The 23,094-nt window shown below is 62.3% G+C and overlaps 1 protein-coding gene and 1 long non-coding RNA gene across 3 annotated transcripts in view; both read left to right on the top strand.

The window, feature by feature from the left end:
- The window catches only part of CSF1 (colony stimulating factor 1), a 93,925-nt gene extending 74,104 nt beyond the window's left edge, over positions 1 to 19,821 (top strand). Inside the window, exons 2-10 of one of the 2 annotated variants that reach the window (XM_075776128.1) lie at positions 11,623 to 11,666; positions 12,764 to 12,895; positions 14,692 to 14,754; positions 15,049 to 15,228; positions 15,489 to 15,666; positions 16,630 to 17,468; positions 17,718 to 17,773; positions 17,867 to 17,919; positions 18,238 to 19,821. In XM_075776128.1, the coding sequence (XP_075632243.1) occupies positions 11,646 to 11,666; positions 12,764 to 12,895; positions 14,692 to 14,754; positions 15,049 to 15,228; positions 15,489 to 15,666; positions 16,630 to 17,468; positions 17,718 to 17,773; positions 17,867 to 17,918 (1,521 nt within the window). In that variant the 5' untranslated portion in view covers positions 11,623 to 11,645 and the 3' untranslated portion in view covers position 17,919; positions 18,238 to 19,821. Of the gene's footprint in view, positions 1 to 11,525; positions 11,667 to 12,763; positions 12,896 to 14,691; positions 14,755 to 15,048; positions 15,229 to 15,488; positions 15,667 to 16,629; positions 17,469 to 17,717; positions 17,774 to 17,866; positions 17,920 to 18,237 lie in introns of those variants that run through there. The other variant, XM_075776129.1, reaches the window with a different exon arrangement.
- Positions 745 to 5,410, top strand: LOC142605188 (uncharacterized). The gene is made up of 2 exons (XR_012838919.1): positions 745 to 917; positions 5,196 to 5,410. It is a non-coding gene; the product is annotated as an uncharacterized LOC142605188 (long non-coding RNA).
- Positions 19,822 to 23,094: the final 3,273 nt, after the last annotated feature.

Below are 23,094 nucleotides of genomic sequence, written 5' to 3'. Positions count from 1 at the left end.
AACAGGGCTTGCACCCTTGTATGGGAGGGAGTGGAAGGCGATGCTTGCGGGGGGGGTGCCCGGGAGGGGAGGGTGTCTTATTAATGAGGGTGCCCAGTTAATACTGGTGCCGAGAGATGAGGTTTCCATATTAATATGGGTGCCCGGTTAACAAGGGTGCCCCAGAGATGCTGTTGCCTCTGAGATGAGGGTGCCTTTGAAGTGAGGCTGTCCCGGAGACAAGGGTGTCCCACTACTGAGGGTGTCCTGGAGACGAGGGCACCCCAGAGGTGACGGTCCCCCATTAATGTGTCTGCCCAATCAATGAGCGTGCCCTGGAGATGCAGGTGCCCTATTAATGTGGGTGCCCCGTTACTAGCTGAGGGTGCCCCAGAGACGTGGGTGCCCCATTAATGAGGGAGCCCTGGAGATGAGGGTGCTAGTGCTTTTCAGAACAGTTTCGATGGGTCTCTCCTTGTCAGGGTGGGCAGGTGGTGGGAAGGTCCCTTGTCCTCTCCATGGCCAAGCGTGACTCAGCAGTGGAGCCTGGCTGGAATGTGTGAAGATTGGGGGAAACCAGCCCAAAAGCAGCATCCTGGGTGTGTGTAGGGGACGAGTTGTGACTCTGGCATGCGAAGCATCTGCCCGAACACCCCCCAAATTGAGCCCCCCCCCCCCCCGCCCCAACCCCTCCAGGAGCTGTGTCCTGCCCTGTGACAGCGGCAGTGCCGCAGCGTGCACAGCCCTGTTGGGAAGGTGGGGGGGGGCTGCAGGAAATCCCCCTGCTCAGCCCTGCAGAACCCCGATCCACCTTTTCCTTTCCAAGGGGATAAAAGCTGCTTGGATGATGCTCAGCCGCATCCTGCCCAGCTGCCCTGGGCCAGGTGAGCCCTGGGAGCTGACAGAAACCAGCCGCCAAGTGCTGGTCCTGATACCGGGTGGGATCAGTTTGTGCCCCTGGATTAACAAAAGGGGATTGGAGGGATGGGGGAGGCTGGTGGGCCCCAGTCCCAATCCCAGTCCCAATCCCAGTCCCAGTCCCAATCCCAGTCCCAATCCCAGTCCCAATCCCTTCTCTCCTGATTGCAATAGCAGCTCAGGTCCTGCTTGCTCCCAGGGCCGGGTGCTGTATGAAGAGGAGCTGGCAGCTTGTTTGCAGCTTCATGGATAGAGGCTAAGTTTTATTTCTTTTTAAATCTGCAGCCTGGAGGTGTTCCTGTGGCAGATGCCTCGTGCTCTGAAATGAGGGTGGGGGTGGTGGTGGGGTGTGTGTCCTGTGGCTGTGGGGTGGCTGTGGGCATTGCAGAGGTGCTCGGAGCTGCGTCTGTCTTCGCGGCACCCAGGCTGGGCTCTGGGGTGGGTTTGGGGGCAGGGATGAGGCCAGCGTGGTTGCACTGGGGGGGGCCTGGGGTGGGGATGGGGCACATGCTCCCTTCCTCTGAGTCGCTGGGATCACCCGTGGTCACCACGTGGCTGGTGCTGCGACAGCTCGTGGGGTGTTTCAGGGTGGGGTTGACACTCAGGCTCCATCTGCACCCTGAGATGTTCAGCCTGGTGGGTTTGGGTGAAGCACGATCCCCCCAGGACAGGGGCTGGGGTGCAGGGAAGCACCCCATGTGCTGCTCAGCTCTCTGCTGTAAACCTTTCCCCCAAAAAAGGGGATTTCAGCACATGAGTGACTCCAGTTTAATTTTTTTCCATGCTGGGGGGCAGCCATGGCTCCAGCTGCTTTCCTGGCTCTTCCCCCCCAAAGCTTTTGGGGTCAGGTACCTCGCAGTGACATTGAGCCTCATCTGCGAGGGGAAGGGCTGAAGCGAAGCCAACCAAGCCTGGACCTCCCAGCCAAGAGACCTGCCACTGGGCAGGAGGAATTAGCAGCTCTCAGTGGTTTGGGCTTTTCCCAGGGAGCTGATCCCAGCTCGTGTCCTGCTTTTCCGCAGGCTTTCCATCAACTCAGGGTAGCCAAAGGGTCCCCGCTCTGAGTCCTGCCCAGGTCCCTGCTGTGGCCAGGTGTAATTTTGGCATCCCTGGGGATGGAGGTGGGCTCCATCCTGGCACCGTGCCATGATCACTGGGAGGAATTAATATTTTCTTTCTTTTTAATGGGCATTTCCCTTCCTGTGTCTGCCGGTGGCTCCAGCATCAGCCCTGGGGTGGGATGGGGATTCAGCCGATGGCTCTGCCCTCCGTGAGCCCCTGGGGGACATCACCACGGGGGTAGGAGTGGGAGGGTGCAACCCATGCGGAAACCACAAACGGTTTCGATGTGTTTATTAGCCCGGGCACAACTTCCCTTGGCCTTATTTCCTAATGCTGGTGGCTGCATTGTGAAGCCACTCGAGCTCAGTTCTACACGCATTAAGGATGTGCAATGGGCGGGGGGATGCAGCACCCATAGGTGCATGGTGACAGCCCTGTCCAGTGCCTAGGGGGGCCCTGAGGGGTGGCTGTGCCCCGGGGACAAGGCAGAGGTGGGTTTGGGGAGGTGGGTCACAGCTCCGCATGGCTGGAAGCCATGTCCCTGTAGCCATCAGCACGGCCTGGGGGTGCGGGAGTGAAGCTGGAGCGGCGCGTGGGCTGGGAGGGTTCACCGTCACCCCGGGGTGATGCTCGCTGTCGTGGAAAGGGTGAGTGGTGCTGGCCGTGGGTCACACTCTCCCCCAGGAAAAGTTCGGGCAAAGGTTATTCTTAAAAAAAAAAAAAGAAAAGAAAAGATAAGTTTCCTCTTTTCCTTCCTCATTGGAGGCACGTGGTGGTGAGGTCATGGAGCGTCTGGGCTCGCAGGCAGGACATGTTTCCAGCTCGGTGTAATCGCATCCCCAGGGCCACGACGAGACTGTTCTTGGCGGGGTCTGGGCGAGCGGCGGGGGGGGGTTTCTCCTGCCTCTGCCCCCATCCAGCAGCACTCCCCCACTGCCCCTCCAGCTCCATTTTCCTCCTGGTCAAGCGACCACATCCTGAGCCAGCCCTCGGGCTGTTTCCTTCACTCCTGCGGGGTTTCCTGGAGCGGCTTCTGCGTCCCAGAGGCGAATGTGGCTTTGCACGGAAAATCAGCCCCAGATGTGGCTGAGCCGTTGCTGCTGCAGCGCCAGGAGCAGGGATGGGGCCCGGGGAGGGCTTGGGGACACAGGGACAGCAGAAGGGACATGTTGGGTGGCAGGGCTCTGAGAGCCAGGACCTCCTGGAGGGGTTTATGCCACCCATCAAGGAGAACGGATTGGGGGACTGTATCCTCTCTGCAGCTGGATGCTGCCCCGGGAGGGGTGTTGGGGGCACCCAGGGGCTCCCCCCACCCTTGGGAACAGTTGCTGGGCTGTGGAGTGGTGCCACCAGCACCAGGCTGAGCAAAGCCCTGGTATTTTGACTGCGTAAGAGCCCGGCGCAGCCTCCAGCTTGGCCGCACAGCCCTTGGCTTGGGAGGACGTAGGGCAGCTCCCCTTTGATCAGCTGCCGCTTCCCATCCTGGGGCTGTTTTCTGGGAAGCGGGATTGCCTGCTGGGGGGAGGCAGGTCCCCATCACAGAGCCACCGGGAGCCGGGCTCTGTCCCCAGCCGATGGCACAGCCGTGCCAGGGGGTCATCGTGAATTTTAACAGACGGGGACCCCACGGCCGAGGCTCCCGGCTAAGCGTGGGGCTCCCAGCCCTGCTCGGGGCAAATTGGCGGAGGGCTCTGGGGCAGGAACTGCACGCTAATCAAAAGAGGATGGAAAAGTCTTGTGGTTGCTTGGAAATGAAGCGCGGCTACAAGCAGACCACACCAGCCTCCAGATGCGACAGCAGTGGCTGTGGGATGAAATTCCGCTGGATTGTACTTAATTACAAAGCGCTTGGGGGGTGGCAGCAGCAGACTGGCCCCGTGGCATCGCTGGGAAGGGGGAGCGGCACAGAGCCCCTTCCCAATGGCTGGGAGCGGGTTTTGGGATGGATGGGCCCTGGCTCACACCTGGGTCTCCTTGTCGAGCTGGGACTTGCCCGGCTCATCTCGGTCCCTAGACTTAAGCCTTTCCAAGATATTTGGGGATCCTTGGTCCATCCATTGCTTGGGGTGGGAGAAATCATGCCGGGGGGCTGCTGACTCTCCATGACTTGGAGGGACTCAGCATCTGGGCCCCCTATCCTGCATCCTCCCCATGCAAGGACATGGAAGATGACCCCAAACTCAGCGTCCAGGTGAGGGGCCCCCTGAGCAGCGCCCTCTCTCTGGGGCCACAAGCACCCTTGCAGGTTCCCTATCGTGGTTTTGTGCTCTTCAGCCTCTCCGGGTACCGTTTCCGCCCGCCCCGTTGCGACAGCGTGTTGCTCCACAGGGTTTCGAAGGGGCTGTGGGGCCGTTTTGCCGGCGGTCCCGCAGGCCGGAGGGCTGCCGGGTGGGAGGATGGGCGGAGGCACAGCAGCACATGCCAAGATGCATCAGCCTGTGTTTTTCTGGTGGCGGCTGAAGGTTGTTTGTGCCGTCCCAGGGATGATACAATGCTCTTGGCATAGGTGCATGACCCAGCGGCCGGGCACATCCGGTGCTATCGGTCAGGAGGAGGGCGATCTGGGCTACCCTGGAGCATCTCCTCCTCTAAGCATGAGCCACAGTCCCCCCCAAAACTGCTGTGGGACACTACTTTTGACCAGCTTTGCTGCATGCCTGCATGGACACCCCACTTTCTAGCTTTGCTAAAACACCCCCCCTTGCATCCACAGCACGGCCAACACTTCCCAGAGCGGGATGTGGCTTTTGCTCCCTGGCTGAGCAAGGAACCAGTTCACCTGCTGACAGGACCATTAGTTTTCTTAGAAAAAGCAGAAAATGCTTCAAAATTGGAGTCTCCAACCACTTGCAAACTGCTGGAGCCAGTTTGCCCCATAGCTGGGGGCTGCTCGGCTCTGCTCTCGGGGGGGGGATAGGGGTCATGATGGGTGGGGGTAAGAGGATGGGGAAAAGGGGGAAAGCATCAGGATGGGAAATGTCCCTGGGAGGGAAGCTGAGGTTACCGGGATGGGGCAGGAGCACCTCGGTCAGCTGCGGGGGAGATGGGAAAGGCCAGATTTAGCATCGGTGTTGGCTGGGGAGCGTGGGAGCGGCAGGAGCGGCTGTGCTCACTAGCCGATGGCTTTTCACCGAGAGATGCCGGCACCCGTGTCGCCTCTTGTGATGCTGGACCCGAGCTGCCTGGAAGCGGGGGGTCAGAGCTGATGTTTGTAACACATTTATTTTGTTTCCCAGAGCCTGAAAGATGCTTTTAATAAACCCGAGTGGATTCCAGACCCTTCCCAAGCACAGAGTTTGGCTGGAGAAATGAAAGACTGGAGAGCTTTTTGCAACGCCCCAAAACTCCCCTTCACCCTCTTATTGCCACCTTCACCCCTGCCTGCCATCACAGAGAGTCCAAATCTCCTGTTTGCAGCCCAAAATGAACAACTTAGCCTTGAGCCAGGGTACCAGGTTGCCAGCACGTGTGTGTTGTGGCATCGGCACACCCGGCACTGGTGGCTCCTCCGGCATCGCAATCCCTCCGAACATCCGTCTGAAATGCCTCCTTGCGATCGAAAAGGCACGGAGCCACAGGGCGGCTCTCACAGCCAAGGTTCATTACGGTTAAACCACCGCCGCCTTCCCTCTACCTGCCATCCCGTCCCCCCAGGTGGGGCTCGGGCTCTCGGTGGCCGTCCTGGAACCACGGGCAGGAGGGACGAGGCAGCTTTACGGTGTTAAAACCTCTGCTGCTCATGAAAAACAGGCTCTGCTCCACCAAAACAGCTGCTCCATGGCTGCTGGGCTGAGTAATGCCTCGAATTCCTGGCAGGAGCCTCTCCTTTCGGGAGGCGAGGGCTCCTTCTCTGGTGAGCGGGGCCCTTCATGTGTGTCCCCCCGGGCGTGGGGCTCTCCTGGGGGCTGAGCCCTGCTTAGGGACCCGTCAGCCCCCCCTCGGGGATCAGGCAATAAAATTATGGGGGTTTGCACGCTGCAGGGGGTCTGGTGGGTGATGGTCAGTCCGTCTGTCCAGCCCTCTGTCCAGCTCTCCATTCAGCCGGCCCCACAGGCGCTTGTCTCAGTCTCCATCCGCAGCGAGGAAGATGATGTGGGCTGAGCCCTGCTGCTTCCGGCAGCACCCGGGGACCGGCCCTTGTCCCCCAGAGTGTCACGCTGGCTGACAGGGATGTCCCTGGGGGCTGGGGGTCCCCCTTGATTTCAAGGATGCCAGAAGCGAAAGGGGAGCTGCAGCTCCAGGGGACAGATCCTGCGTGGGGGAGAGCTGCTGCCAGCGGCAGGGCAGGACGGCCGCTGGCTGTGGAGCAGGATGAGGCCATGACTCAGCCGTCGCCAGGGCTCTCGTAGACCCCAACCGGTCCCCTCTCCCCCTCCTTCCCCGGCAAAGCCCCGGTGGCACCTGGGGACCGGGGGGGCGCAGCTGGGGACGAGGCCCCGCGCGTGTGTGTCCGTGGCGGAGATCGGGGCCAGTCGCTGATGTAAACAGCTCCGGCTGCAGATAAACAACCAGCCCCGGCGGGGAGGACAAACAGCTCCTCTGTCTGTGGCCAGGGTGGTTCCAGACCCTCCTCGCGACACCGCGGCATCATCTCCGTCCTTCGGGGTCAGTGGCTTGAAATACCCCCTCCGGCCCCATATTTGTGGGTGCCACGGGGATGCCCTGGGGCAGGACCCACGTGGGGTGCAGATGCCCAGTTTGGGGGGAAAAGGGAGGATTTAGCCACCTGGACGTGTGCCAAGGTCACGGGTGACGCTGTCTCCATCCATCACGGCAGCCCGAGGGCCGTGGCATCCTGGCGAGGTTTTGGCAGGAGCTTGTGTCCAGCCCCGGCGGCAGCCAGGGACCCCCCCAGCCCTCCTGGCTGCCCCCCCCCCCGCCCCGGCGCCAAGGCCAGGCTTCCCTGGAGTGCTCCCAAGCCCTTTGCCCATCCTGCCCCCAGTCCTGGCGCAGAGCTGCTCTCTCCCTGCCGCCGCTCGGCCGCCCGTCCCCCACCTGTGCCCAGCTGCTGCCAGCGCAGCCCCCGGCACCCCCCCGTGGGTCAGCACCCGCTTGGCTCCAGATGGGCTGAGCTGGAGGGTGCCAGGGTTGCACCCACGCGGCACCATGCCGCGAGCACTGGGTGATGCCGAGCCGGCAGACGCTCCCTGTACGGGGCTGAGCAGGGGATGGGGCACACCGGGGGCTGTGACACCCCCCCCAGCACCCTGGTTCAGGGTATACTGGGAGTACTGCGGAGCCCTGGGCACCCATGGATGCAGCCCCCCCCCCCGGAGCGTGAGTGCATGGAGATGTCATGGGGTGACAACCTCCTGCCACCACCCTGAAACTGCTGCAGCCGAGGGGCTGCCAGTGGCACCTCCTGCCCCCCGTTGTCCCCCCCAGCCTCGGTGGGTGCCGGCGGGCAGCCGCCCGGGAAGGATTTTGGCTCCGGCTCCAGCCACATTCCTTGGTGGAGGGAGGAGCGGAGCCGGAGTCTGGTGTGACTCAGCGCCGGTGACCCATGTGGGGCCATAACCCATCCTCTGTCCCCCCTCGCTGCTGAGCATGCACCCCTGGCATGGGCGACCCCTCCCCGAGCCAAGGGGCTGAGCTTTATCCCTGCCCAGCGACCCCCCAGCGCGCTCCAAGGAGGTGGCAGGTCCCCCGGGAGCCTCCGCGGCCGAGGACGGCTGGACCCCGGGTTATGATAACTCTAAAAAGGGACTTTCTCCGCGGGCGCTGGACGCAGCCTGACCCTGCGGTTCCCTCGCTCCCAGCTTGGCCGGCCGACAGCCACTGATTCCCCTGCGCCTGGATCCGGCCAGCGCACCCCTCCCGTGGGTGCCCACCCCATGGGGAAGGGGCTACTGCCAGGGGACCCCGAGCATGGGGGTGACGGGGGCTGGACGGGGGAGGGGGGGTCCAAACCAGGACAGAGGGTCCCGGTTTGGAGCGGGCGGCATGGGAGGGATGGAGGGGAGGAAGCAGGGGGGACTCGTTGCGGGATGAAGGCTCCAGCCTCATCCTGCCGCCTGCTCGTGACATCCTGAGTCCCCACCGCTGGCAGCGGGCCGGGGCGAGCGCCTGCCACCCACATTCCTCTGCTCCTCAAGGAACTGGCTCGGGACCTTCCCACGGGGATTTCCAGCCTGGGCACACCCCGCTCCAGGCCGGGTCGTGCTGGGGGGGCCCACGGTCCTGGCTCCGCTGCAGCGCCCGGGGAGACTTGTCCACCGGCTGTGGGGAGAGTGTCCTGGCAGCGCGGTGAATCACCGGGGAAGGAACTGATTAAGAGCTCGCAGCACTTTCTGGCTGGAAATAACTTTCTCCGCAGAGGTCATTTGCAGCCCAAGGCTGGTCCCCTGACACAGCTGGGAGGGCTTCAGATGTGCTGCAGGCTTTACCCCCTCTTTGGTGCTCACTGGGCTCCCAAAATGAGGCATCGGGTTGGGATGTGCTCCTGCTCCCATCGGGGATGGAAGGAGGGGGAATCGCTGAAGCTGCCCGACCAGCGTTGCTCCAGCTCCCTGAGGGGATGCTTTAACCTCAGCCACGGAGATGTGGTCGCAAGTAGGATGGTACCGGTGTCTGGTCCGGGTCCTTCAGCAGTGGGAGCATCCTGCAGCCCCTCTGCCTGCTGCCTGGGCACCAGCAGACATGGGGAGTCCCCCTGGGATGCCCACGAGCCCCTACGGCCTCATCCTGCCTTTCTCCCCTGGGTGACAGCCCTAAGGCTTGGATATGGCTGCGGGCGGAGATGGAGATAGCGGCCCCCGGGCAGTACCAGGGCGGTGACAGTGCCACTGATCCCAGTTTGCAACTGGGAGAAGGACAGCCAGATCTGCCCCCCGCACCTGACATTTTACCTCCCCAAATTTTGCTGCCTGCGGTGTGGGCACGGGGGGTGCTCTGCCACCACCGTCACCCGCCGCCACTCTTGCTATCTCTAATTTCTGCCCCGTGACTCAGGGATTTCGGCAGGTTGGGGAGGGGAGGAGGGGCGAAAGCCACTTCCCTGCCAAAACAACAGAAAAAAAAGGCAGCTGCTGCTTTCGTCCTCCGTCACACAGGGGGTGGATTATTAACCCGAATGCAATGCCATCCCGCCGTCCCTCCATCCCACTGTCCCCTGCCTGCGCTCCTTTGTCCCATGACTCGGGGATGTGACACTTTTCCGGTCACTTAAAAGGGGGGGTGTGTGTGTGTGAGATAAGGAGGAGTGTGGTCCTCGGTGGGTGTAAAGGGCCTCACGCGCTGGCACGGGGTCCCCGTGAGTCACCCCCGTGTCTGGCGTCACCCAGCTGTGTCCCTTGGGTGCCCACCATGGCGTCCTCCCGCTGCCGGGTGTTGCTGCAGCTCCCAGGACAGCTCATCGCAGAAAACGAAGATAATCTCCTGGTATTTGAGGGGGAGGAAGGGGGTTATTTTGTGCGTATGGCTCATTTTTAACCCCAGCGTCCTTCCTCCCCCCGTCCCCATCATCCTCAGCATCGATGTTTATGTGGCAGTTGCTAAGGGCCACCCACGGGTGATAAGGAACACACACAGCACCCATAAACCGGTGCAGGTTTGATGCTGTTGCAGAGCTGTCACTGCTGTCCCCATCTCCGGATGGCTCCCAGCTCTTCCTCATCCCCAAATCCCTGTCGATCCCGGCCCTTCCCTTGCTTTGGGGTTATCTCAGCTCCAGGAAAAACCCTCAGCAGCTTCTGAAACCCCGTCGGCTTTTCTGGCCCGAGGGAGCAGATACCGCCGCTTCCTCGCAGCTTGGATGTGGTGGCTGTCACCGACACGTGGCCGCGTTGTCACCGAACCCTTGTCACAGCCGCAGCCAGTTGTGTTTACAGATTATTTTGCTTTGTGCTTCTGTTGGGGTGACGAAGACTTTGCAAGGCAACAGCTCGCCTCATGGCAACTAATTGTTTCCAGTTGCCTGCAAACAAACAGGCAGCCGAGAGGAAAATCCCCAAAGCGGAGGACAGGGCTTCCTGCGTGCCCAGCACCTCAGCGCTCGTGGTTTGTCTGTCCCCAGACCCGTCCCGTGAGCTGCTTGTGCACTCCCTTGCACACGCATCCACCCACGCAATCCCTTCATGCGCACCCGTGCCAATGGATCTGCTCGTGCACACGTGGATCCGTCCGTGCTCATGGATCTGTCTGTGCGCGCCCACGCAAATGGATCTGTCCTTGCACACCCGGATCCATCTGTGCGCGCCCACGCGCACGGATCCGTTCACACCTCTGTGCCTGGTGTCTGCCTGGCTCCAGCAATAGGGAAAGCAGCCGTGGGAGCTGGAACCAGCCGCCGCAGGAACTCCCCGGGGCCTCTCACCATCCTCTTGGCCCCGACGCTTCGACTGCTGCCCTGCTCACACGCTGACACCCCAAATTCCCCCACCCCGCCGCTGTTCCCAGCACCCAGCACACCCACGAGCCCTGAGCCCTGCACCCCAGCGCCGCGAGGGCACCCTGCTCCCGAATTGCCCGTAACCCTCTGCACGGCAAAACCGCGTCTCGAGGGCATGTCGGCCGCGGTGGGCTGCAGGCGGAGGGGCTTCGGGGAGGAACCGGGCGCGTGCCGCGAGGGAAAGGTTGTCAAACCCCCGCGGGATTTTCTGCAGGAAAACTTACGGTGTGGAGCAGGAGCGAGGCACAAAGTCGCAGCGGGGCCGCGTGTCGGCATCACCGACGCGCTGGGGTGTGCGTTGGTGTGCGTGCAAATGCGTTTGTGCAAGCTGCGTGTGGAATTGTGGGGTAGAGCTGTGTGTGCAAGGGGTGTGTTTGTGTATTTGTGGTTTGTGCACAAATATAAACATGGAACGCTGTGTGCATGTGGAATGTATGTTTGGGGGGGTGTGCACAGCTGCATGGTTACACAAGCGTGTGTGCACGTAGGGCTTTATGTATGTGTGCACACAAACCCACACACAATGTGCACACAGGCAGTATGCATGCGGGTGGTGTGTGCACGCACATATGCATGGGTGTGCCTGCATTGGTGTGCACGCACGTCTGTGTGCATGCAAGCGTGGGGTCTGTGCATGCATGTACACGTGGTGTCACGTGTGTGCATGTGCCCAGGGGAGAGCACGCACATACACACTCGTGCAAGCCCGAGGGCATGTGTACGTGTGTGCGTGCACATGGGTACAAGCGCCCAGGGGTGACCGCTCACATACATGCGTGTGCAAGCCCCGGTGCTGCGCGTACAATAGCATGTGTGTGCATGCCCCGGTGCTGTGCACACGTGTGTGCGTATGTACGTGTTGCAGGGGGTGTGCACACACATACGGGAGGGTGTCCGTCCCTGGCGCGTGCACATACATGTGCCTATATACCTGTGCACGTGGGCGTGTGCCCAGCGGCACGCACGGACGTGTACCCGGCCGTACCGCCTCTCACCCGAGCCGGGCCGAGCCGAGCCGAGCCGGGCTGGGGCGAGTGTGTGTGTGTGTCGATTCGATCCGAATTTAGCCGACTTAATCCGAGCGTAGCCGATTCGATCCGAAGGGGGCCGATGGGAGCCGAGCGGGGCCGATCGCAGCCGCGGGCGCTGGCCGGCCGCCAGCCCTTTCTCATAAACCACATGCTGTCGCGGCGCTATAAAGGGGCGCGCGGCGGCGGCGGCGGCTCAGCCCGGCCCCGTTCGGCCCCGCCGCCGCCTCCTCCGGTCCCGCCGCAGCCCCGGCCACACGGCAGCCCCCATGCCCCGCCTCGGAGCCAAGGTACGGCGGCCCTTCCCGCTACTCCCGCCCGGGGAACCCCTTCCTTTCCCGGCACGGCGACCGCTGTCACCTGTGCGGGGTCCCCGGGAGGAGCAGCTCCCACACACCCCCCACCCCCCCCGCCCCGGTCACGCAGGGGGATGCGGTAAGTCCCCGCTTCGGGGGTCCCGGCTCCCGGTGGGGTGACGCTTCAGCCCCGTCCCGGTTCCTGGACCGGCGGGATGAGGCCCCGTTACCGGCCCCAGCCCCGTCCCGGTTCCCGGAGCGGGCGGGGAGAGACTCCGAGTTCTGCCCCGTCCCGTCCCCCGGCTCCAGTCGGGCCCCGGCGGGGTGAGGCTCCGGCCGTGGCCGTGTCTCGGCGGTGGCCCGGGCGGCATCTTGCAGTTTCACAAGAGGGGAGGATTTCTGGACAGCCTCCAAGGGAAATTCCCCCCCACCCCCATCACCGCCCATCACCCGGGCACCCTCTCGATGCCGGCGCACCGGGGGGTGGGGGGGTACATGTGCCCACCCCGGGGGGGGGCTGCTCCATCCCCACCTCGGGAGTCTCAGCCCTGGGACAAGCCCTGTTGCCCACCGGGGTCCTGCCACGGTTCAGGGCCTCCCCGCTTCTTTGCAGGGGGATTGGGAGAGGAATTTGGGGGGATGCCAGAGCTGTTGCGTGGAAAGAGCCTGGCGGGTGCAGGCACTGGAGGCTGGGGGGGGTCTGGAGGGTGGGAAGAGGATTTTTGGGGTTGGGTGGGTCAGTGCGTCAGATGGCTCCCTGGAGCCGGGGTGGAGGAGAAGATTTGCAGGAGAGACGGAGAAATGGTGCTGGAGAGGGGACAAGGGTTTGACGGGGAGTGTGGAGGTGGCCGGGACACTCAACCCCCATGCCAGGCACTGGGAAATTGCCCACTGACCTGGCGCTCCTAAAAATAGCAGGATGGGAATGGGCACGGTGTTGGTGAACTGTGGTGGGGTCATCCAGCTGGACTCTGGTCAAGTCCTGGCCACCACGAAGGTGGCTCTTCCGGGGGGGGTGGGGAAGGGCAGGGGGCTCAGAGGTGTGTGTGGGGCGTTAGTGCTGCGCCAAGCCTTTGCTCTGCCATGCTCAGGTGTGCCTGTTCCGCTGCACCCTGCTGTCGTCCCTCCTCTTCCTCCTGGTCTGCAGCATCCATGAGACAGAGCAGAACAGCTACTGCCAGCAGATCATCACAGAGAAGCACCTGGCCGAGCTGGAGGAGCTGGTGAGTGCCCTCCCTGGGCTCTGCTGTGGAATGGGGGCTCATTCTGCGCCAGGCAGGCACAAATCAGGCCTTATTTAGGGCTGAAAATCAGCAAATTGGCTTATTTTCAGCTCCAGCAGCAAAGTGATGGTACCCAGGAGCTGAGCATCCATGGGCATGAGGGACATGCGGGCACCAGAGGGGTGACGTGCTGTCGGTCCTTTAGCAAGGGTGGCTGTGGAAAAGTGCCGGTGGGAGAAATGGAAAAAGAGGGGAGCGGGAGCTGGCAGGAGTGTGGCTGGGAAGGGGACACGAGCAGGGCTGCGTGGGTGCAGGGACGATGGGGAAGCGGTGGAGGGGACTGGTGCTGTGGGGCCGTGGTGTTTTCTGGGTGGCTGCGCAGGGGTTAAGCAGAGGAATCCGGCTGCATTCCTGAGTCCAGCTGCTTGCCTGGAAGCCGGGCTGGCGATGGGGCTGTGGGTGGGTGGCAGGCAGCGAGGAGGGGGGCTGCCAGCCAGGCTAGCTGGGTGCCGGAGGCAGCCGGGCTGAGGCGATGGGTGCCTTTGTCCCACGTGGCCCGTGGGCAGCTCTGGGTGCTCCCGCCCACCCCATGGGGAGGCAACTCCTGGCCTCATCCTGGCTGCGGGGACTGGATCCCGCCCTGGCCCTTGGCTCACCTCTGAGTGGGGAATCACGCAGATGCTCGGGGAAGAAACGGGAATCGGGGGCACGCAGGGATTTGCACAGTTGTCACAGATTAAATTTGGCCATTGCGGCGAACGGGGTCTGCGAGTGAGAGGTGATAGCGGCGCCTCCGAATCCTTGCTGCCTGCTTGCTTTGCACCGAGCTCTCCGGTATAACCGCTGTGTCCGGACTCGCTTTACCTCTTCCTCTTTAAGCATTGAGCTGCGGTGCCAGGAGCTGCCAGATATAGCATGCGCGAGCTTGGCTTCCTCTGCCCGAGCTGTCCCTGCAGCCCCGGTGCCCCGTGTCCTCGGGGAGCCTTTGCTTTGCAACCCGTGGGGATTAAAAGTGGGTGCATGATTGGGGGGAAGGAAAGGGGATGAAGCAGGTTTGAATGAAATTTGTGGTTTCCTTGCTGGGGATCGCAGCCCTCTCCTCGCTGGTGGAGGAGCCGACCCTCGCTCCAGCCTCTGCGGGATAATGGAGCAATTGTTTCCAGGCCGGCATCCCAGGCTGGAAGGGTGAGGGCTGCCAGAATTACCAGCTGGCAATTCTGGCAGCCCTCGCCCTCCCGGCCTGGGATGCCAGCCCGGAGGCAAGGGGCTTGTTTGGGGTGGGTTTTCACCCCTGTCGGAAAGGGTCGTGGCACGGGGGGGTGGCAGTGCTGGTGTGGGACCCCAGTGTAGTGTGATGCCGGGGCATGTGTGACCTGGGTGTCATGGCCACCTCCTGCATGGCAAGGATGCTCTTTTGCAGCCTGGCTTTAGCGGTGTGGGGGAGATCCTGTGAGAATCGAGCAGGGCTGGGTTCTGATGTGGTGCTGGGAGGAAGAGGAGGAGGAGAAGCGTGGTGGGAGCAGGTGGACGGAGGCAGGCATCCCTGGTACGGAGAGCGTGCCATCCTGGTGGGAGCAGGGATCCTGGCTCTCCCCTGCCAGAGGTTCAACCTTAGGGAAGCATCTGTGCGAGGAGGATGATGGTGTGGGATGAAGCAGAGGAGGGAGCAGGACCCCTCACCCTAGCCCTGTGGATTCAGGGGTGCTCAGGCACCCCTTTGTGCCTGTGTCGGCTCCACTGGCCCTTCCCGCTGTGTTATCCCTGCTGTGGGGTGACATCCTGCTCCCTCCTTCCAGGCTGACACCCAGATGCAGCACCCGGGCCAGGTCTCCTTCAAGTTCATTAATAAGATGCAGTTGGTGAGTAGCTCATTTCTGGGGACAGAAGGGGACAGGGACCAGGGCTGGCTGGTGCACGGGGGAGTCCCCACATCCCCAACCTCCTCTCTCCTGTCCCCCTTCATGGGAGGCAGCCCAGGAGGGACCCGTCCTGCCTGGCCGGGTGGCTGAGTCCCAGCTCGGGCAGCCTGCGGGACCGTAGAAGGGCATTTTGTGGCTCCGTGCCTCAATTTCCCCAGGCAGAGTGGGACAAGTGGTCCTGCCTCTGCCCATCCAGTAACCAGTCTTGCTTTTTTTTGGTGGGGGTCATCACAGAATGACTCGGTTTGCTACGTGAAAGCTGCTTTTCCTTTGCTGGGCAAGATTCTGGAGCGGACAGAGTTCAAGGAGAACTCGTCCAACGCCAAGAAGATGCAGATGGTGCGCAGGATGTACAGCCGCATTGACGAGAACGTTGACCCCTGCATCAGGGAGGAAGATGACGAGGAAAGAAAGGTACGGTGTCCCCTGCCTCGTGGGGTGCCAGATCTGCAGGGCTGGGGGTCTGAGTCCTCATCCTTGGGTGAAATGGGGTGTCAGAGCATCCTGGGGTGAGTGTGTGGGCAGAACCTTGAAGTGGAGCAGAGATGGGGTGTGCACAGGGAGCCGTGGGGGGGGGTCGAACCTTGCCCTGGGTGCAGCGTGGTACCCCGTGGCGCTGCTGCCAGTGTCCTGCGTTGTCGTGGAGCCAACGCTAAGCCTGGGTCTTCCTCCAGCTCTCGCAGATGTGCTTCGAGGAGTTCACCACTTCCCCTTATGAGATGCTGGTGCTGGTGAAGCAGTTCTTCCAGGACATCAACCAGCTGCTGCAGAAACAGGAGACCTTCGAGAAGGACTGCAGCCAGGTCTACCGCAGGACCTGCTTGGGACCCGAGGAGGCCAGATCCTCACCAGGTGAGATGCTGAGGCTTTGCCTTTGCCCGACAGATCCGTGCTGGGCTGGGGGGGTGCTTGGGCTCACCTGCATGGAGCAGCTTGACAGCCGCGTGTCCCCATCCCTGGGCACACGCGGGCGCTGTGGGCACGGCACGTGTCTGCGTTGGTCCCCGTCTCTGTCGCTCGGCTGGTGGCCGTCCCTGCGGGGTGGCCTTGGCGGTGTGTCAGCGAGCTCTGTGTCTGGGGAGAGCTGGGGTTGGGAGAAGGGGCTGGTCACCCTTTGGAGGTGGGATTTGGGTGGGATCCTCCTGGAAACAAGGCCAGAGAGATGCTGAGGAGGGGGGTAAGGAGGCATCTCCATCGGCCCGGCTGGAGGCATCAGGCTCGGCTCCGTCTCAAAGCCCCAGTGCCGGGGTTGAGCGTAACACAGAAATGGAGGCGCTGGGACCCCTCTGCCACTGATGTGCTGCATGACCTCAGCCGTGTCAGTTCAGCTGCCCTGTGCCTCAGTTTCCCCTGACGAAGCCTTTGGGGAAGGTGTTGCCCGCCGGGGTGGAAGAGCCTGTGTTGCCGTCCATGCTTTTGTGAGCGCCCATGCTGTGTGTTTGCATGCCCGTGGAGGAGCCGTCTCGTTGCTGTCTGTGGCAGAGCTGGGCCATGTCCCGTGCTGTGGGGGATGTTAAATGCGACCGTCCGGCTCCTGCCAGTTGTGGATAACCCGTTGCCATCAGCTCAGGGGACCCGGTGATTCGGGTTTGCTTCATCCTGCCCGCTGCTTGTCATCTCTGTGCTGCTGTCCCTGCCTGCTCCCTGCCTGTTCCCTGCCTCACCTTTGTTCTCCCTTTTTTTTGGGGGGCTGTTTGACCCGCTTGCCCGGGGCTGCGGGGAGGGACGGGGATGCTGCCCCGACCTCAGATCTGCTGGCTGTGCCCCTCTCGGAGGCTGGTGACACCACGGCCGTCTCTTCTCTGCTTCTTTCAGGTGTGGGGACAGATCCTGACTGCAATTGCCTGTCCCCTGCCCTCCCTTCTGCCACCCAGCCCTCCCTCTCTGCTGCCACCCATACCGTCAGGGAAGTGGCACCCGCTAGCACCCAGATCCCTTATGGCCGCCTCCATGCCACCCTCACTGACTTAGACGCCCCGTCTCAGCCCCCCAGTAGCACGGACAGTGGCTCGGGGACTGAGGAGGTCTTGGGTGCCAGCGTAGGTGACACGGTGTTGGTACCGTCCCCTGTGATGCAGCAGACAGCTCCAGCCGACAGTGCCGAAGCTCTCCGGGATCCGGCTGGGACCCTTAGCCTGGTGGCCGTGGACATCTCCATCCTGCGTGGGGATGGAGAGCTGGTAGAGAGGGGCACCGAAGCAGTGGCTGGCCATCCGCTACAGGATTTGGCCCAGAAGCAGGGAGCCTCCATCCTCCCAGACCATCCCGACAGGCTCAGGACCACTGCAGTGGCAGCATCTCCCAGCACCAGCTCGGTGGGCGGCAGAGCCAGGATCCGTCCTGCCGAGGCATCTGAGCCCGTCACGCAGCTCCGTTTCTCCAGGATGGCCCCAGAGATGCGGGGCCGAGCACCGGCCGGCCCTGGGGACGGGGCGAGGGTGCGAGGCTGGGGGCTGAGCCAGCTGCGGGAGCCTGAGGACGGCAGGGCTGGCCCCAGCTTTGACTCTGGCTTTGTTCTGAGCGCAGAGCAGCACAGGAAGGAGCCGGCCGTCAGGGAATGCCACTGGGAGCCCCTGATATACATCACGGTGGCCAGCGTGGTGGGCATCTTGCTGGCTGTGGGAGGGCTGCTCTTCTACAAGTATAAATCCAGGGTAAGCCCATCCCCCCTCCAGCCCATCCTGACCCCTTCGCTGGTGCCAGCCTCCTCTCCTGCCTCAGTTTCCCCACTCACTTTTGGTCTGTGTGACCATCCCCACTGTTTTGGGATGGGGGGAACAAGTGGTGGTGCTGAGTGGGTTGGGAGGATGTTATTGGGACATATTCCCCCCCCCCTTCAACGGGGTGGGGGTGAGAGCCCCTTCCCCAGGGCTCATCTCCCTGTTCCCCCTCCCTCCACACAGGTCCTGGAGCGGCCACTGGAAGATGGAAGCTGCGACCCTGAGGAGCCAGAGAGGAGGTGGGTGGGATACCGTCCTGCTTGGGGGGGGGCTTTGGGGACCCCTGCCTGGGGTCACCCTGCCCTAACCGCCCCCCTGGTTTTCCCTTGCAGGGCACTGCAGGGAGCAAGGGGATGTCCAGAGCTGGAGACTCAGGACCTCTGAGGTGAGCAGGGGCTGGATGGGACCCCACAGGGGCCCGGCCCAAGCCCATGGGGACAGTGGCGAGTCCCTGGGCCATCGCCCCTGGCACCGACCTTGGCCATGGGCAGGGAAATTCAGCTGCTGGCAGGGGGTGGGAAGCCACGGAGAGGAGCAGGTCTGTGCCCTAGTGCTGCCAGCATGTGGTTTTGCAGCCCATTAATCCATTACCAGCACTTATATATATATAATGTGTAGTATTTTTTCCTGTGGTTTTTATGTGTTGCTCCCCCCTCCCTGGCAGAGTCTCAGCTCCCACTCATCTTTCTCCTCCTTTCCCCAGGGCCCGAGGTGGGATGTGAAGCTGCTCGGGGGATGGATCTGGATGCTCCTCGCTGTGCGAAGGAGGGTCGGTGTGCCCCAGCCCCTCCGTGGTCCCGCCATGATGCTCACGCTCCCTCCTCCCTCACCCCACGCTGGTGGCCAGAGACTGCAGAAGACAACCCCGAAAACGTCCCAGGCAGGGATGAGAGGATGGGGGGATGTGCCCTGAGTGGGACCCCCGGGCACCGGGAAGTGAAGGGCTGGAAGGTGTCGGACCGTCACCGAAGGGCTTTGCCGGGATGGTGGCAGTGGCTGGTGTGACACAGCGGTGCTGAGCAGGGTGATGGAGGCGCTGGATGCGGGATGATGGATCCCGCTTGGATGTGGCCAGTGCTGGCTGAAGATGGAGGGGACCAGGTCCCCAAATCCTCTGGCTCTTCTCCCACCCCAGCACCCATCGGTTTGGAGCAGCACCCATCGGTTTGGAGCAGCACCCATCGCCTCCCCCTTTCACCCCACTGTTCCTGAGGCTTCAGCCGGAGCATCCCAGACGCCGCGGGGGGTCAGTTGCCGGGACTCCCGCTCTCCCTGGGCCGCATGACCCCAGCCCCGACTTGCAACTTCAACCCTCACACTGTGAATATTTAACACCCACCGGTCCCCGCACGGGGCCGGGCTTTGGGGTGACGCTTGGCACCGTCCCGGTCCCCATCCTGCTGCCGGAGATCTGGCTCCGGTCCTGCGCCCGAGCTGGCCTCGGCTCGCCGTCGTGCCGTTAGGGTTTTATTTCAGTATAGCAGATGAAAGTCTTTATCCTGCAGAAGTATTTTTACGGGGGGGCCCGTGTTGCCCCCTCACAGGGTTATTGCTGCGAGCTGGCCTCGTCTGCGACTGGATTTCTTTTGTGACTGCGCTTTAGAGAAGGGAAATGGGGCCAGGGAAGGACTGGATTGACGTGGGTGTAAGAGATGGAGATGCCCCGGCCAGGTACCCAGGGGCTTTTTGGCTCGGCCCCCTCCCCGGCTTTGGGAAGAGCCTGGTTTTGGGATGTGCCACCCCTGCAGATACCCCAAACCCCGGGCTCGGGCCGCATCCTGCCCCACTGCAGCATCCCTCCGGCCCTGAATGTGAAGCGTGGCCTGCGCTGCTCTTGGGTTTTGAAGTATTATTTTTATATGATGGAAGAAAATGTGGACAAACCAACCTGTTTTTAAAGAAAGCATTACTATTAATTTTTTTATATGTGTATTTATGACTACCAAAAGGAGGGGTTTCCAGTGTAAGGGACTGGTGTAAATCAGGAGGAAAGCCCTGACTGCAGTAGGGAGGCTGGGGCCAAACTCGCTGCTGGTGTAAGCCACCAGCTTAGCACCGATTTGCACCACGGAGGAGATGCTGACACTGTGCCGGTCCCCTTCCTGGGGGAGAAAACTTGCCTTTAAGCTGTGTCAGATTTATTTTGCCTCTGGTTTTGTTTGGTTTTTTTTTTTTATACAATGAAATGTTGAAATATTTTATACAAAGTCATTTAAAGAAGTCTATTTAAAGAAAATAATAGAAAACAGTGTGTATATTTAATATTATTAATAAACAGAGAGGTGTAGTGCTGTGTAAGTGTGGGAGATGGGGGGGGGAGGTGCAGCCTGTGCCCACCCCTGGGTCCCTGATTGGGGGGGGGGGGGGCACAGAGGGGATCTGTCCCTGGTGCATCTGGCTGAGTACTGGGGGGAGACGGGCGGTTCCTGCTGCACCTGGGGCACACAGGAATGGGGGTTGAAGTTCCACACCCACCCCCCCCCCCCAGGGGCTGTGCCCCCCCCCCTCCAGCTTGTACCCCCACCCTGGGGCTACTTTGCAGCCCTGCAGTGGGGGGGTTCCTGGGAGTGGGGGCAGTTCTGGGCTCTGCCTGGGGGGTGCCGCGGGGCAGAGGGCTGGACATGGCCGGTGGTGAGGGGTCAAGGTCGTGTGGCTCTGACCCCACTTTCCTGTTGATGCATGTGGGAAGTTCATGGTCACTGGCTCCAGGGCAGAGGGACGGATCTGGCCCTCCCCGCCCATCTGCAATCCCTCTGGCCTCACCAGGGTGAGGGGCTCTGAGCGTGGGATCCCCTTTGCGGGGGTGCCCCCCCAAATCCATGCAGAGGGTTGGGAAGCAGCTGTTTAACGCAAACACACTCGAGGCAGCTCTTGGCAAAGCTTCCTGCAAGCACTTCACTTGGAGAGGCAGCACTCAAAGAGGCATTTCCTTCCCCCCCCCACAACCCCCCCTGGCTCCCCATGCCTTCCAGGAACGGGGGAGCCCCGCATCCCACTGCCCTTGCACAGATCCAGCATCTCGGGGGGGGGTACCTGGGGCACGAGGGGGCTTTGGCACTGTACCGAGCCCCTACGGGTGTGCTCACGGGGGGTTTGGTATTGGGGGGTGCAGGGTTAAGGCCCCCCCCCATCGCTTGCCCAGAGGGGACGGGAAGGGCAGGATGGGGCCCAGGAGCCTTTTGCGGGTGTCAGGGCTGAGCCCGCTGCCACGTTTGCTGACAAACAGGATTCCTCGAGGGGAGCTGACTCAGCTCGGCCCTTCCTCTCCAGCAGCAGCCGGGGGTTTCCCAGGTCCACATCCCCTTCCCAGGGAAGTGGGACCTATATATATCCTGCCGGATTCAGGCCACAGTCATTATGGTCAGATTTGGGGGGGTATTTAAGGTCAGAGGCTGCTTTTATGGGTGGGCAGGGTGCCCGGTTTTGGGGGTGCTGGGGGCAGTGAGCCCCTGCCCTGCATGCAGGCAGCTCCAGGTGGTGGCTAGCTGCACAGGAGAGGGCGTTAACTCTGGAGCTGAATGATGTCAGGGCTGCGATGGCAGCTTAATGTTTTGGTAAAGCTCAGAGGAGCACCCCTGGCTGATGGGGGGGTGCGAGGAGCACCAATACCTGCCCTCTCCGAATTTATACTCCGCAAACCCTCATCCCTGAACCCCCCAGCTGCTTTAAGCAGCCCAAACCTGTGGAGGCACATGGAAAATGTAGGAAAAGTCCCTTCCCCACCCTATTACTGACCCAGCTGGGAGCAGCGAGGTGGTTCCCTGCCCCAAGCAGCCCCCCCACCCAGCCCCCCGCACTTTGGGGGGGGGGGGCAAAACCTGCTCTCAGCCCCCCACATCAGGGATCCCATAGCTGGGGGGCACAGGGAGCCGTATCCCTGTCCCTCCATGCTGGTAGGGGAGGGTGGAAAAGAAATCCCACCCCCCAAGGTCGAGTGGGGCACTGAGGGTGGTGGCATCCCGGGGTCCCTCCTAGGGTGCAAAATGGGTGTTTGTGCCTTAAAAAGCTGCCTTGACAGGGTGAAAGAAGGTGATTTTTGGGGGAAAAGGCAGAGAGGAAGGTATGGATGGGTGGCCCCAGGACCTGCTGGGTGGTGGCACTGTGTGCACACAGGGTGGCACAGCGCAGGGGCACCCTGCTCCAGCACCCAACCCGGGGGGGTCCCCTGCATCCCTGGTGCTCGTGGCATCGGGGGGGACTGGGACCACCCAGGCTCACCTCGTTTCCCAGAGACCCCACCAAGCGCCGAGACCCCACCAAGCGCCCCGAGAGGGCTCTGCCCACCCTGGGAAACCTCCGCCTGTGCTGCCACGGGCACCGCAGAGCTGCTGACGGGGCAGAGGCGCCCGGAAAGGGCCCCGGGACCGCGGTTCCCGGGACACAGCGGGTCCGGGACAGGATTTCGGCCAAGGAGCTGCTGGAGGATTTCGGTGGCCAGAGGCAGTTTTGTGGCCAGACACAGCGATTTTGGTTAAAAAATGTTATCTGCACCCCCCCCCCCGGGGTTTTAACCCAAATGCTGATGTTTTTCCAGCTTGCATTTTAAGGGAATGCCCCTGGGAAAGCAAAGCCCAAGTGGGGCTCGGACACTGCCCCCCCCAGCTGCCCGTGGGGGCTTTGGGGACGAGGACAAGTTCAGAGTGTCCCCCCACAGGCAGGGCTGCTGCCTGCTGCCTTCCTGCCTGTCCTGGGACAAAGGCACAAGCCCGTTTGGGCACCCTAAGGCCCCGGGGGGGATGCCCAGCAGGGCGGGTGAGCACCCATCGGTGGGGGCAGCGCAGACGGACACCCATCGGCAGGAGCCGTGCCTGCACCCTGCCTGCACCCTGCCCACACCTGCACCCTCAGATCCCCCCCTGCACGCTGCCAGAGGGGTGCGCGTGCTCTCGAGGGTCCCGGGTGGGTGCCGCGGTGGGTGCAGGATGCGACCCCTTAGCACCCCTGGCCCCGTGGGCAGGGTGTGGGTGTCCTGCCCGCGTGGAACCCGGGGTGGGGCCAGGAAGAGGAGGAGGGGAGGAAGGCCGGCCTGCCCAGGCCCAGCGCCCCCAAACAGGGCTGAGCACCCCCTCGGGGCCGGGCACCCACCCCGGTGTCCCCTGGGCCCCCCCCCCTCCCCTCCGCCTTCCCGGGCTCAGGATCAGCCGCCCCCCCCGTCGCTCCCCCCGTGCCCCCGCTCCCACGGGCCGCCGCTCGCCGCGGGGCCGCCTGGCCGCATCCTGCTCCTGCCGCCATCCCGCGTCATTTGACTTTTCCCCGGGATTTCTCCATTTTCTTGAATTTTTAATTTTTTTTCCCCGATTTATTTTTTCCTCCGATTTATTTCCATTCTTATTTTCCCTAATGTATTTTTTTCCTGAATAAACATAAATATTTTTTCCAGAAAAAACCCCCCAACCCACAAACCCTTGTTCTTTTATCTTTCGTGATTTAATTGCGAGTTGTTCCGTAATTAGTGTCCTTTGCCCCGCCCCCTCGGCCCCGCCCCCGCGCCGTCTCTACTCGCTGCCGCCAGGGGGCGCCGCGGCGCCGCGCCCGTTCCTTCCCGGCGCCGCCGTGCGGC

The sequence above is a fragment of the Balearica regulorum genome, chromosome 25 (genome assembly GCF_011004875.1).
Source record: "Balearica regulorum gibbericeps isolate bBalReg1 chromosome 25, bBalReg1.pri, whole genome shotgun sequence".
NCBI classification, from domain to species: Eukaryota; Metazoa; Chordata; class Aves; order Gruiformes; family Gruidae; genus Balearica; species Balearica regulorum.
This window is presented reverse-complemented; position numbering and strand designations above follow the sequence as displayed.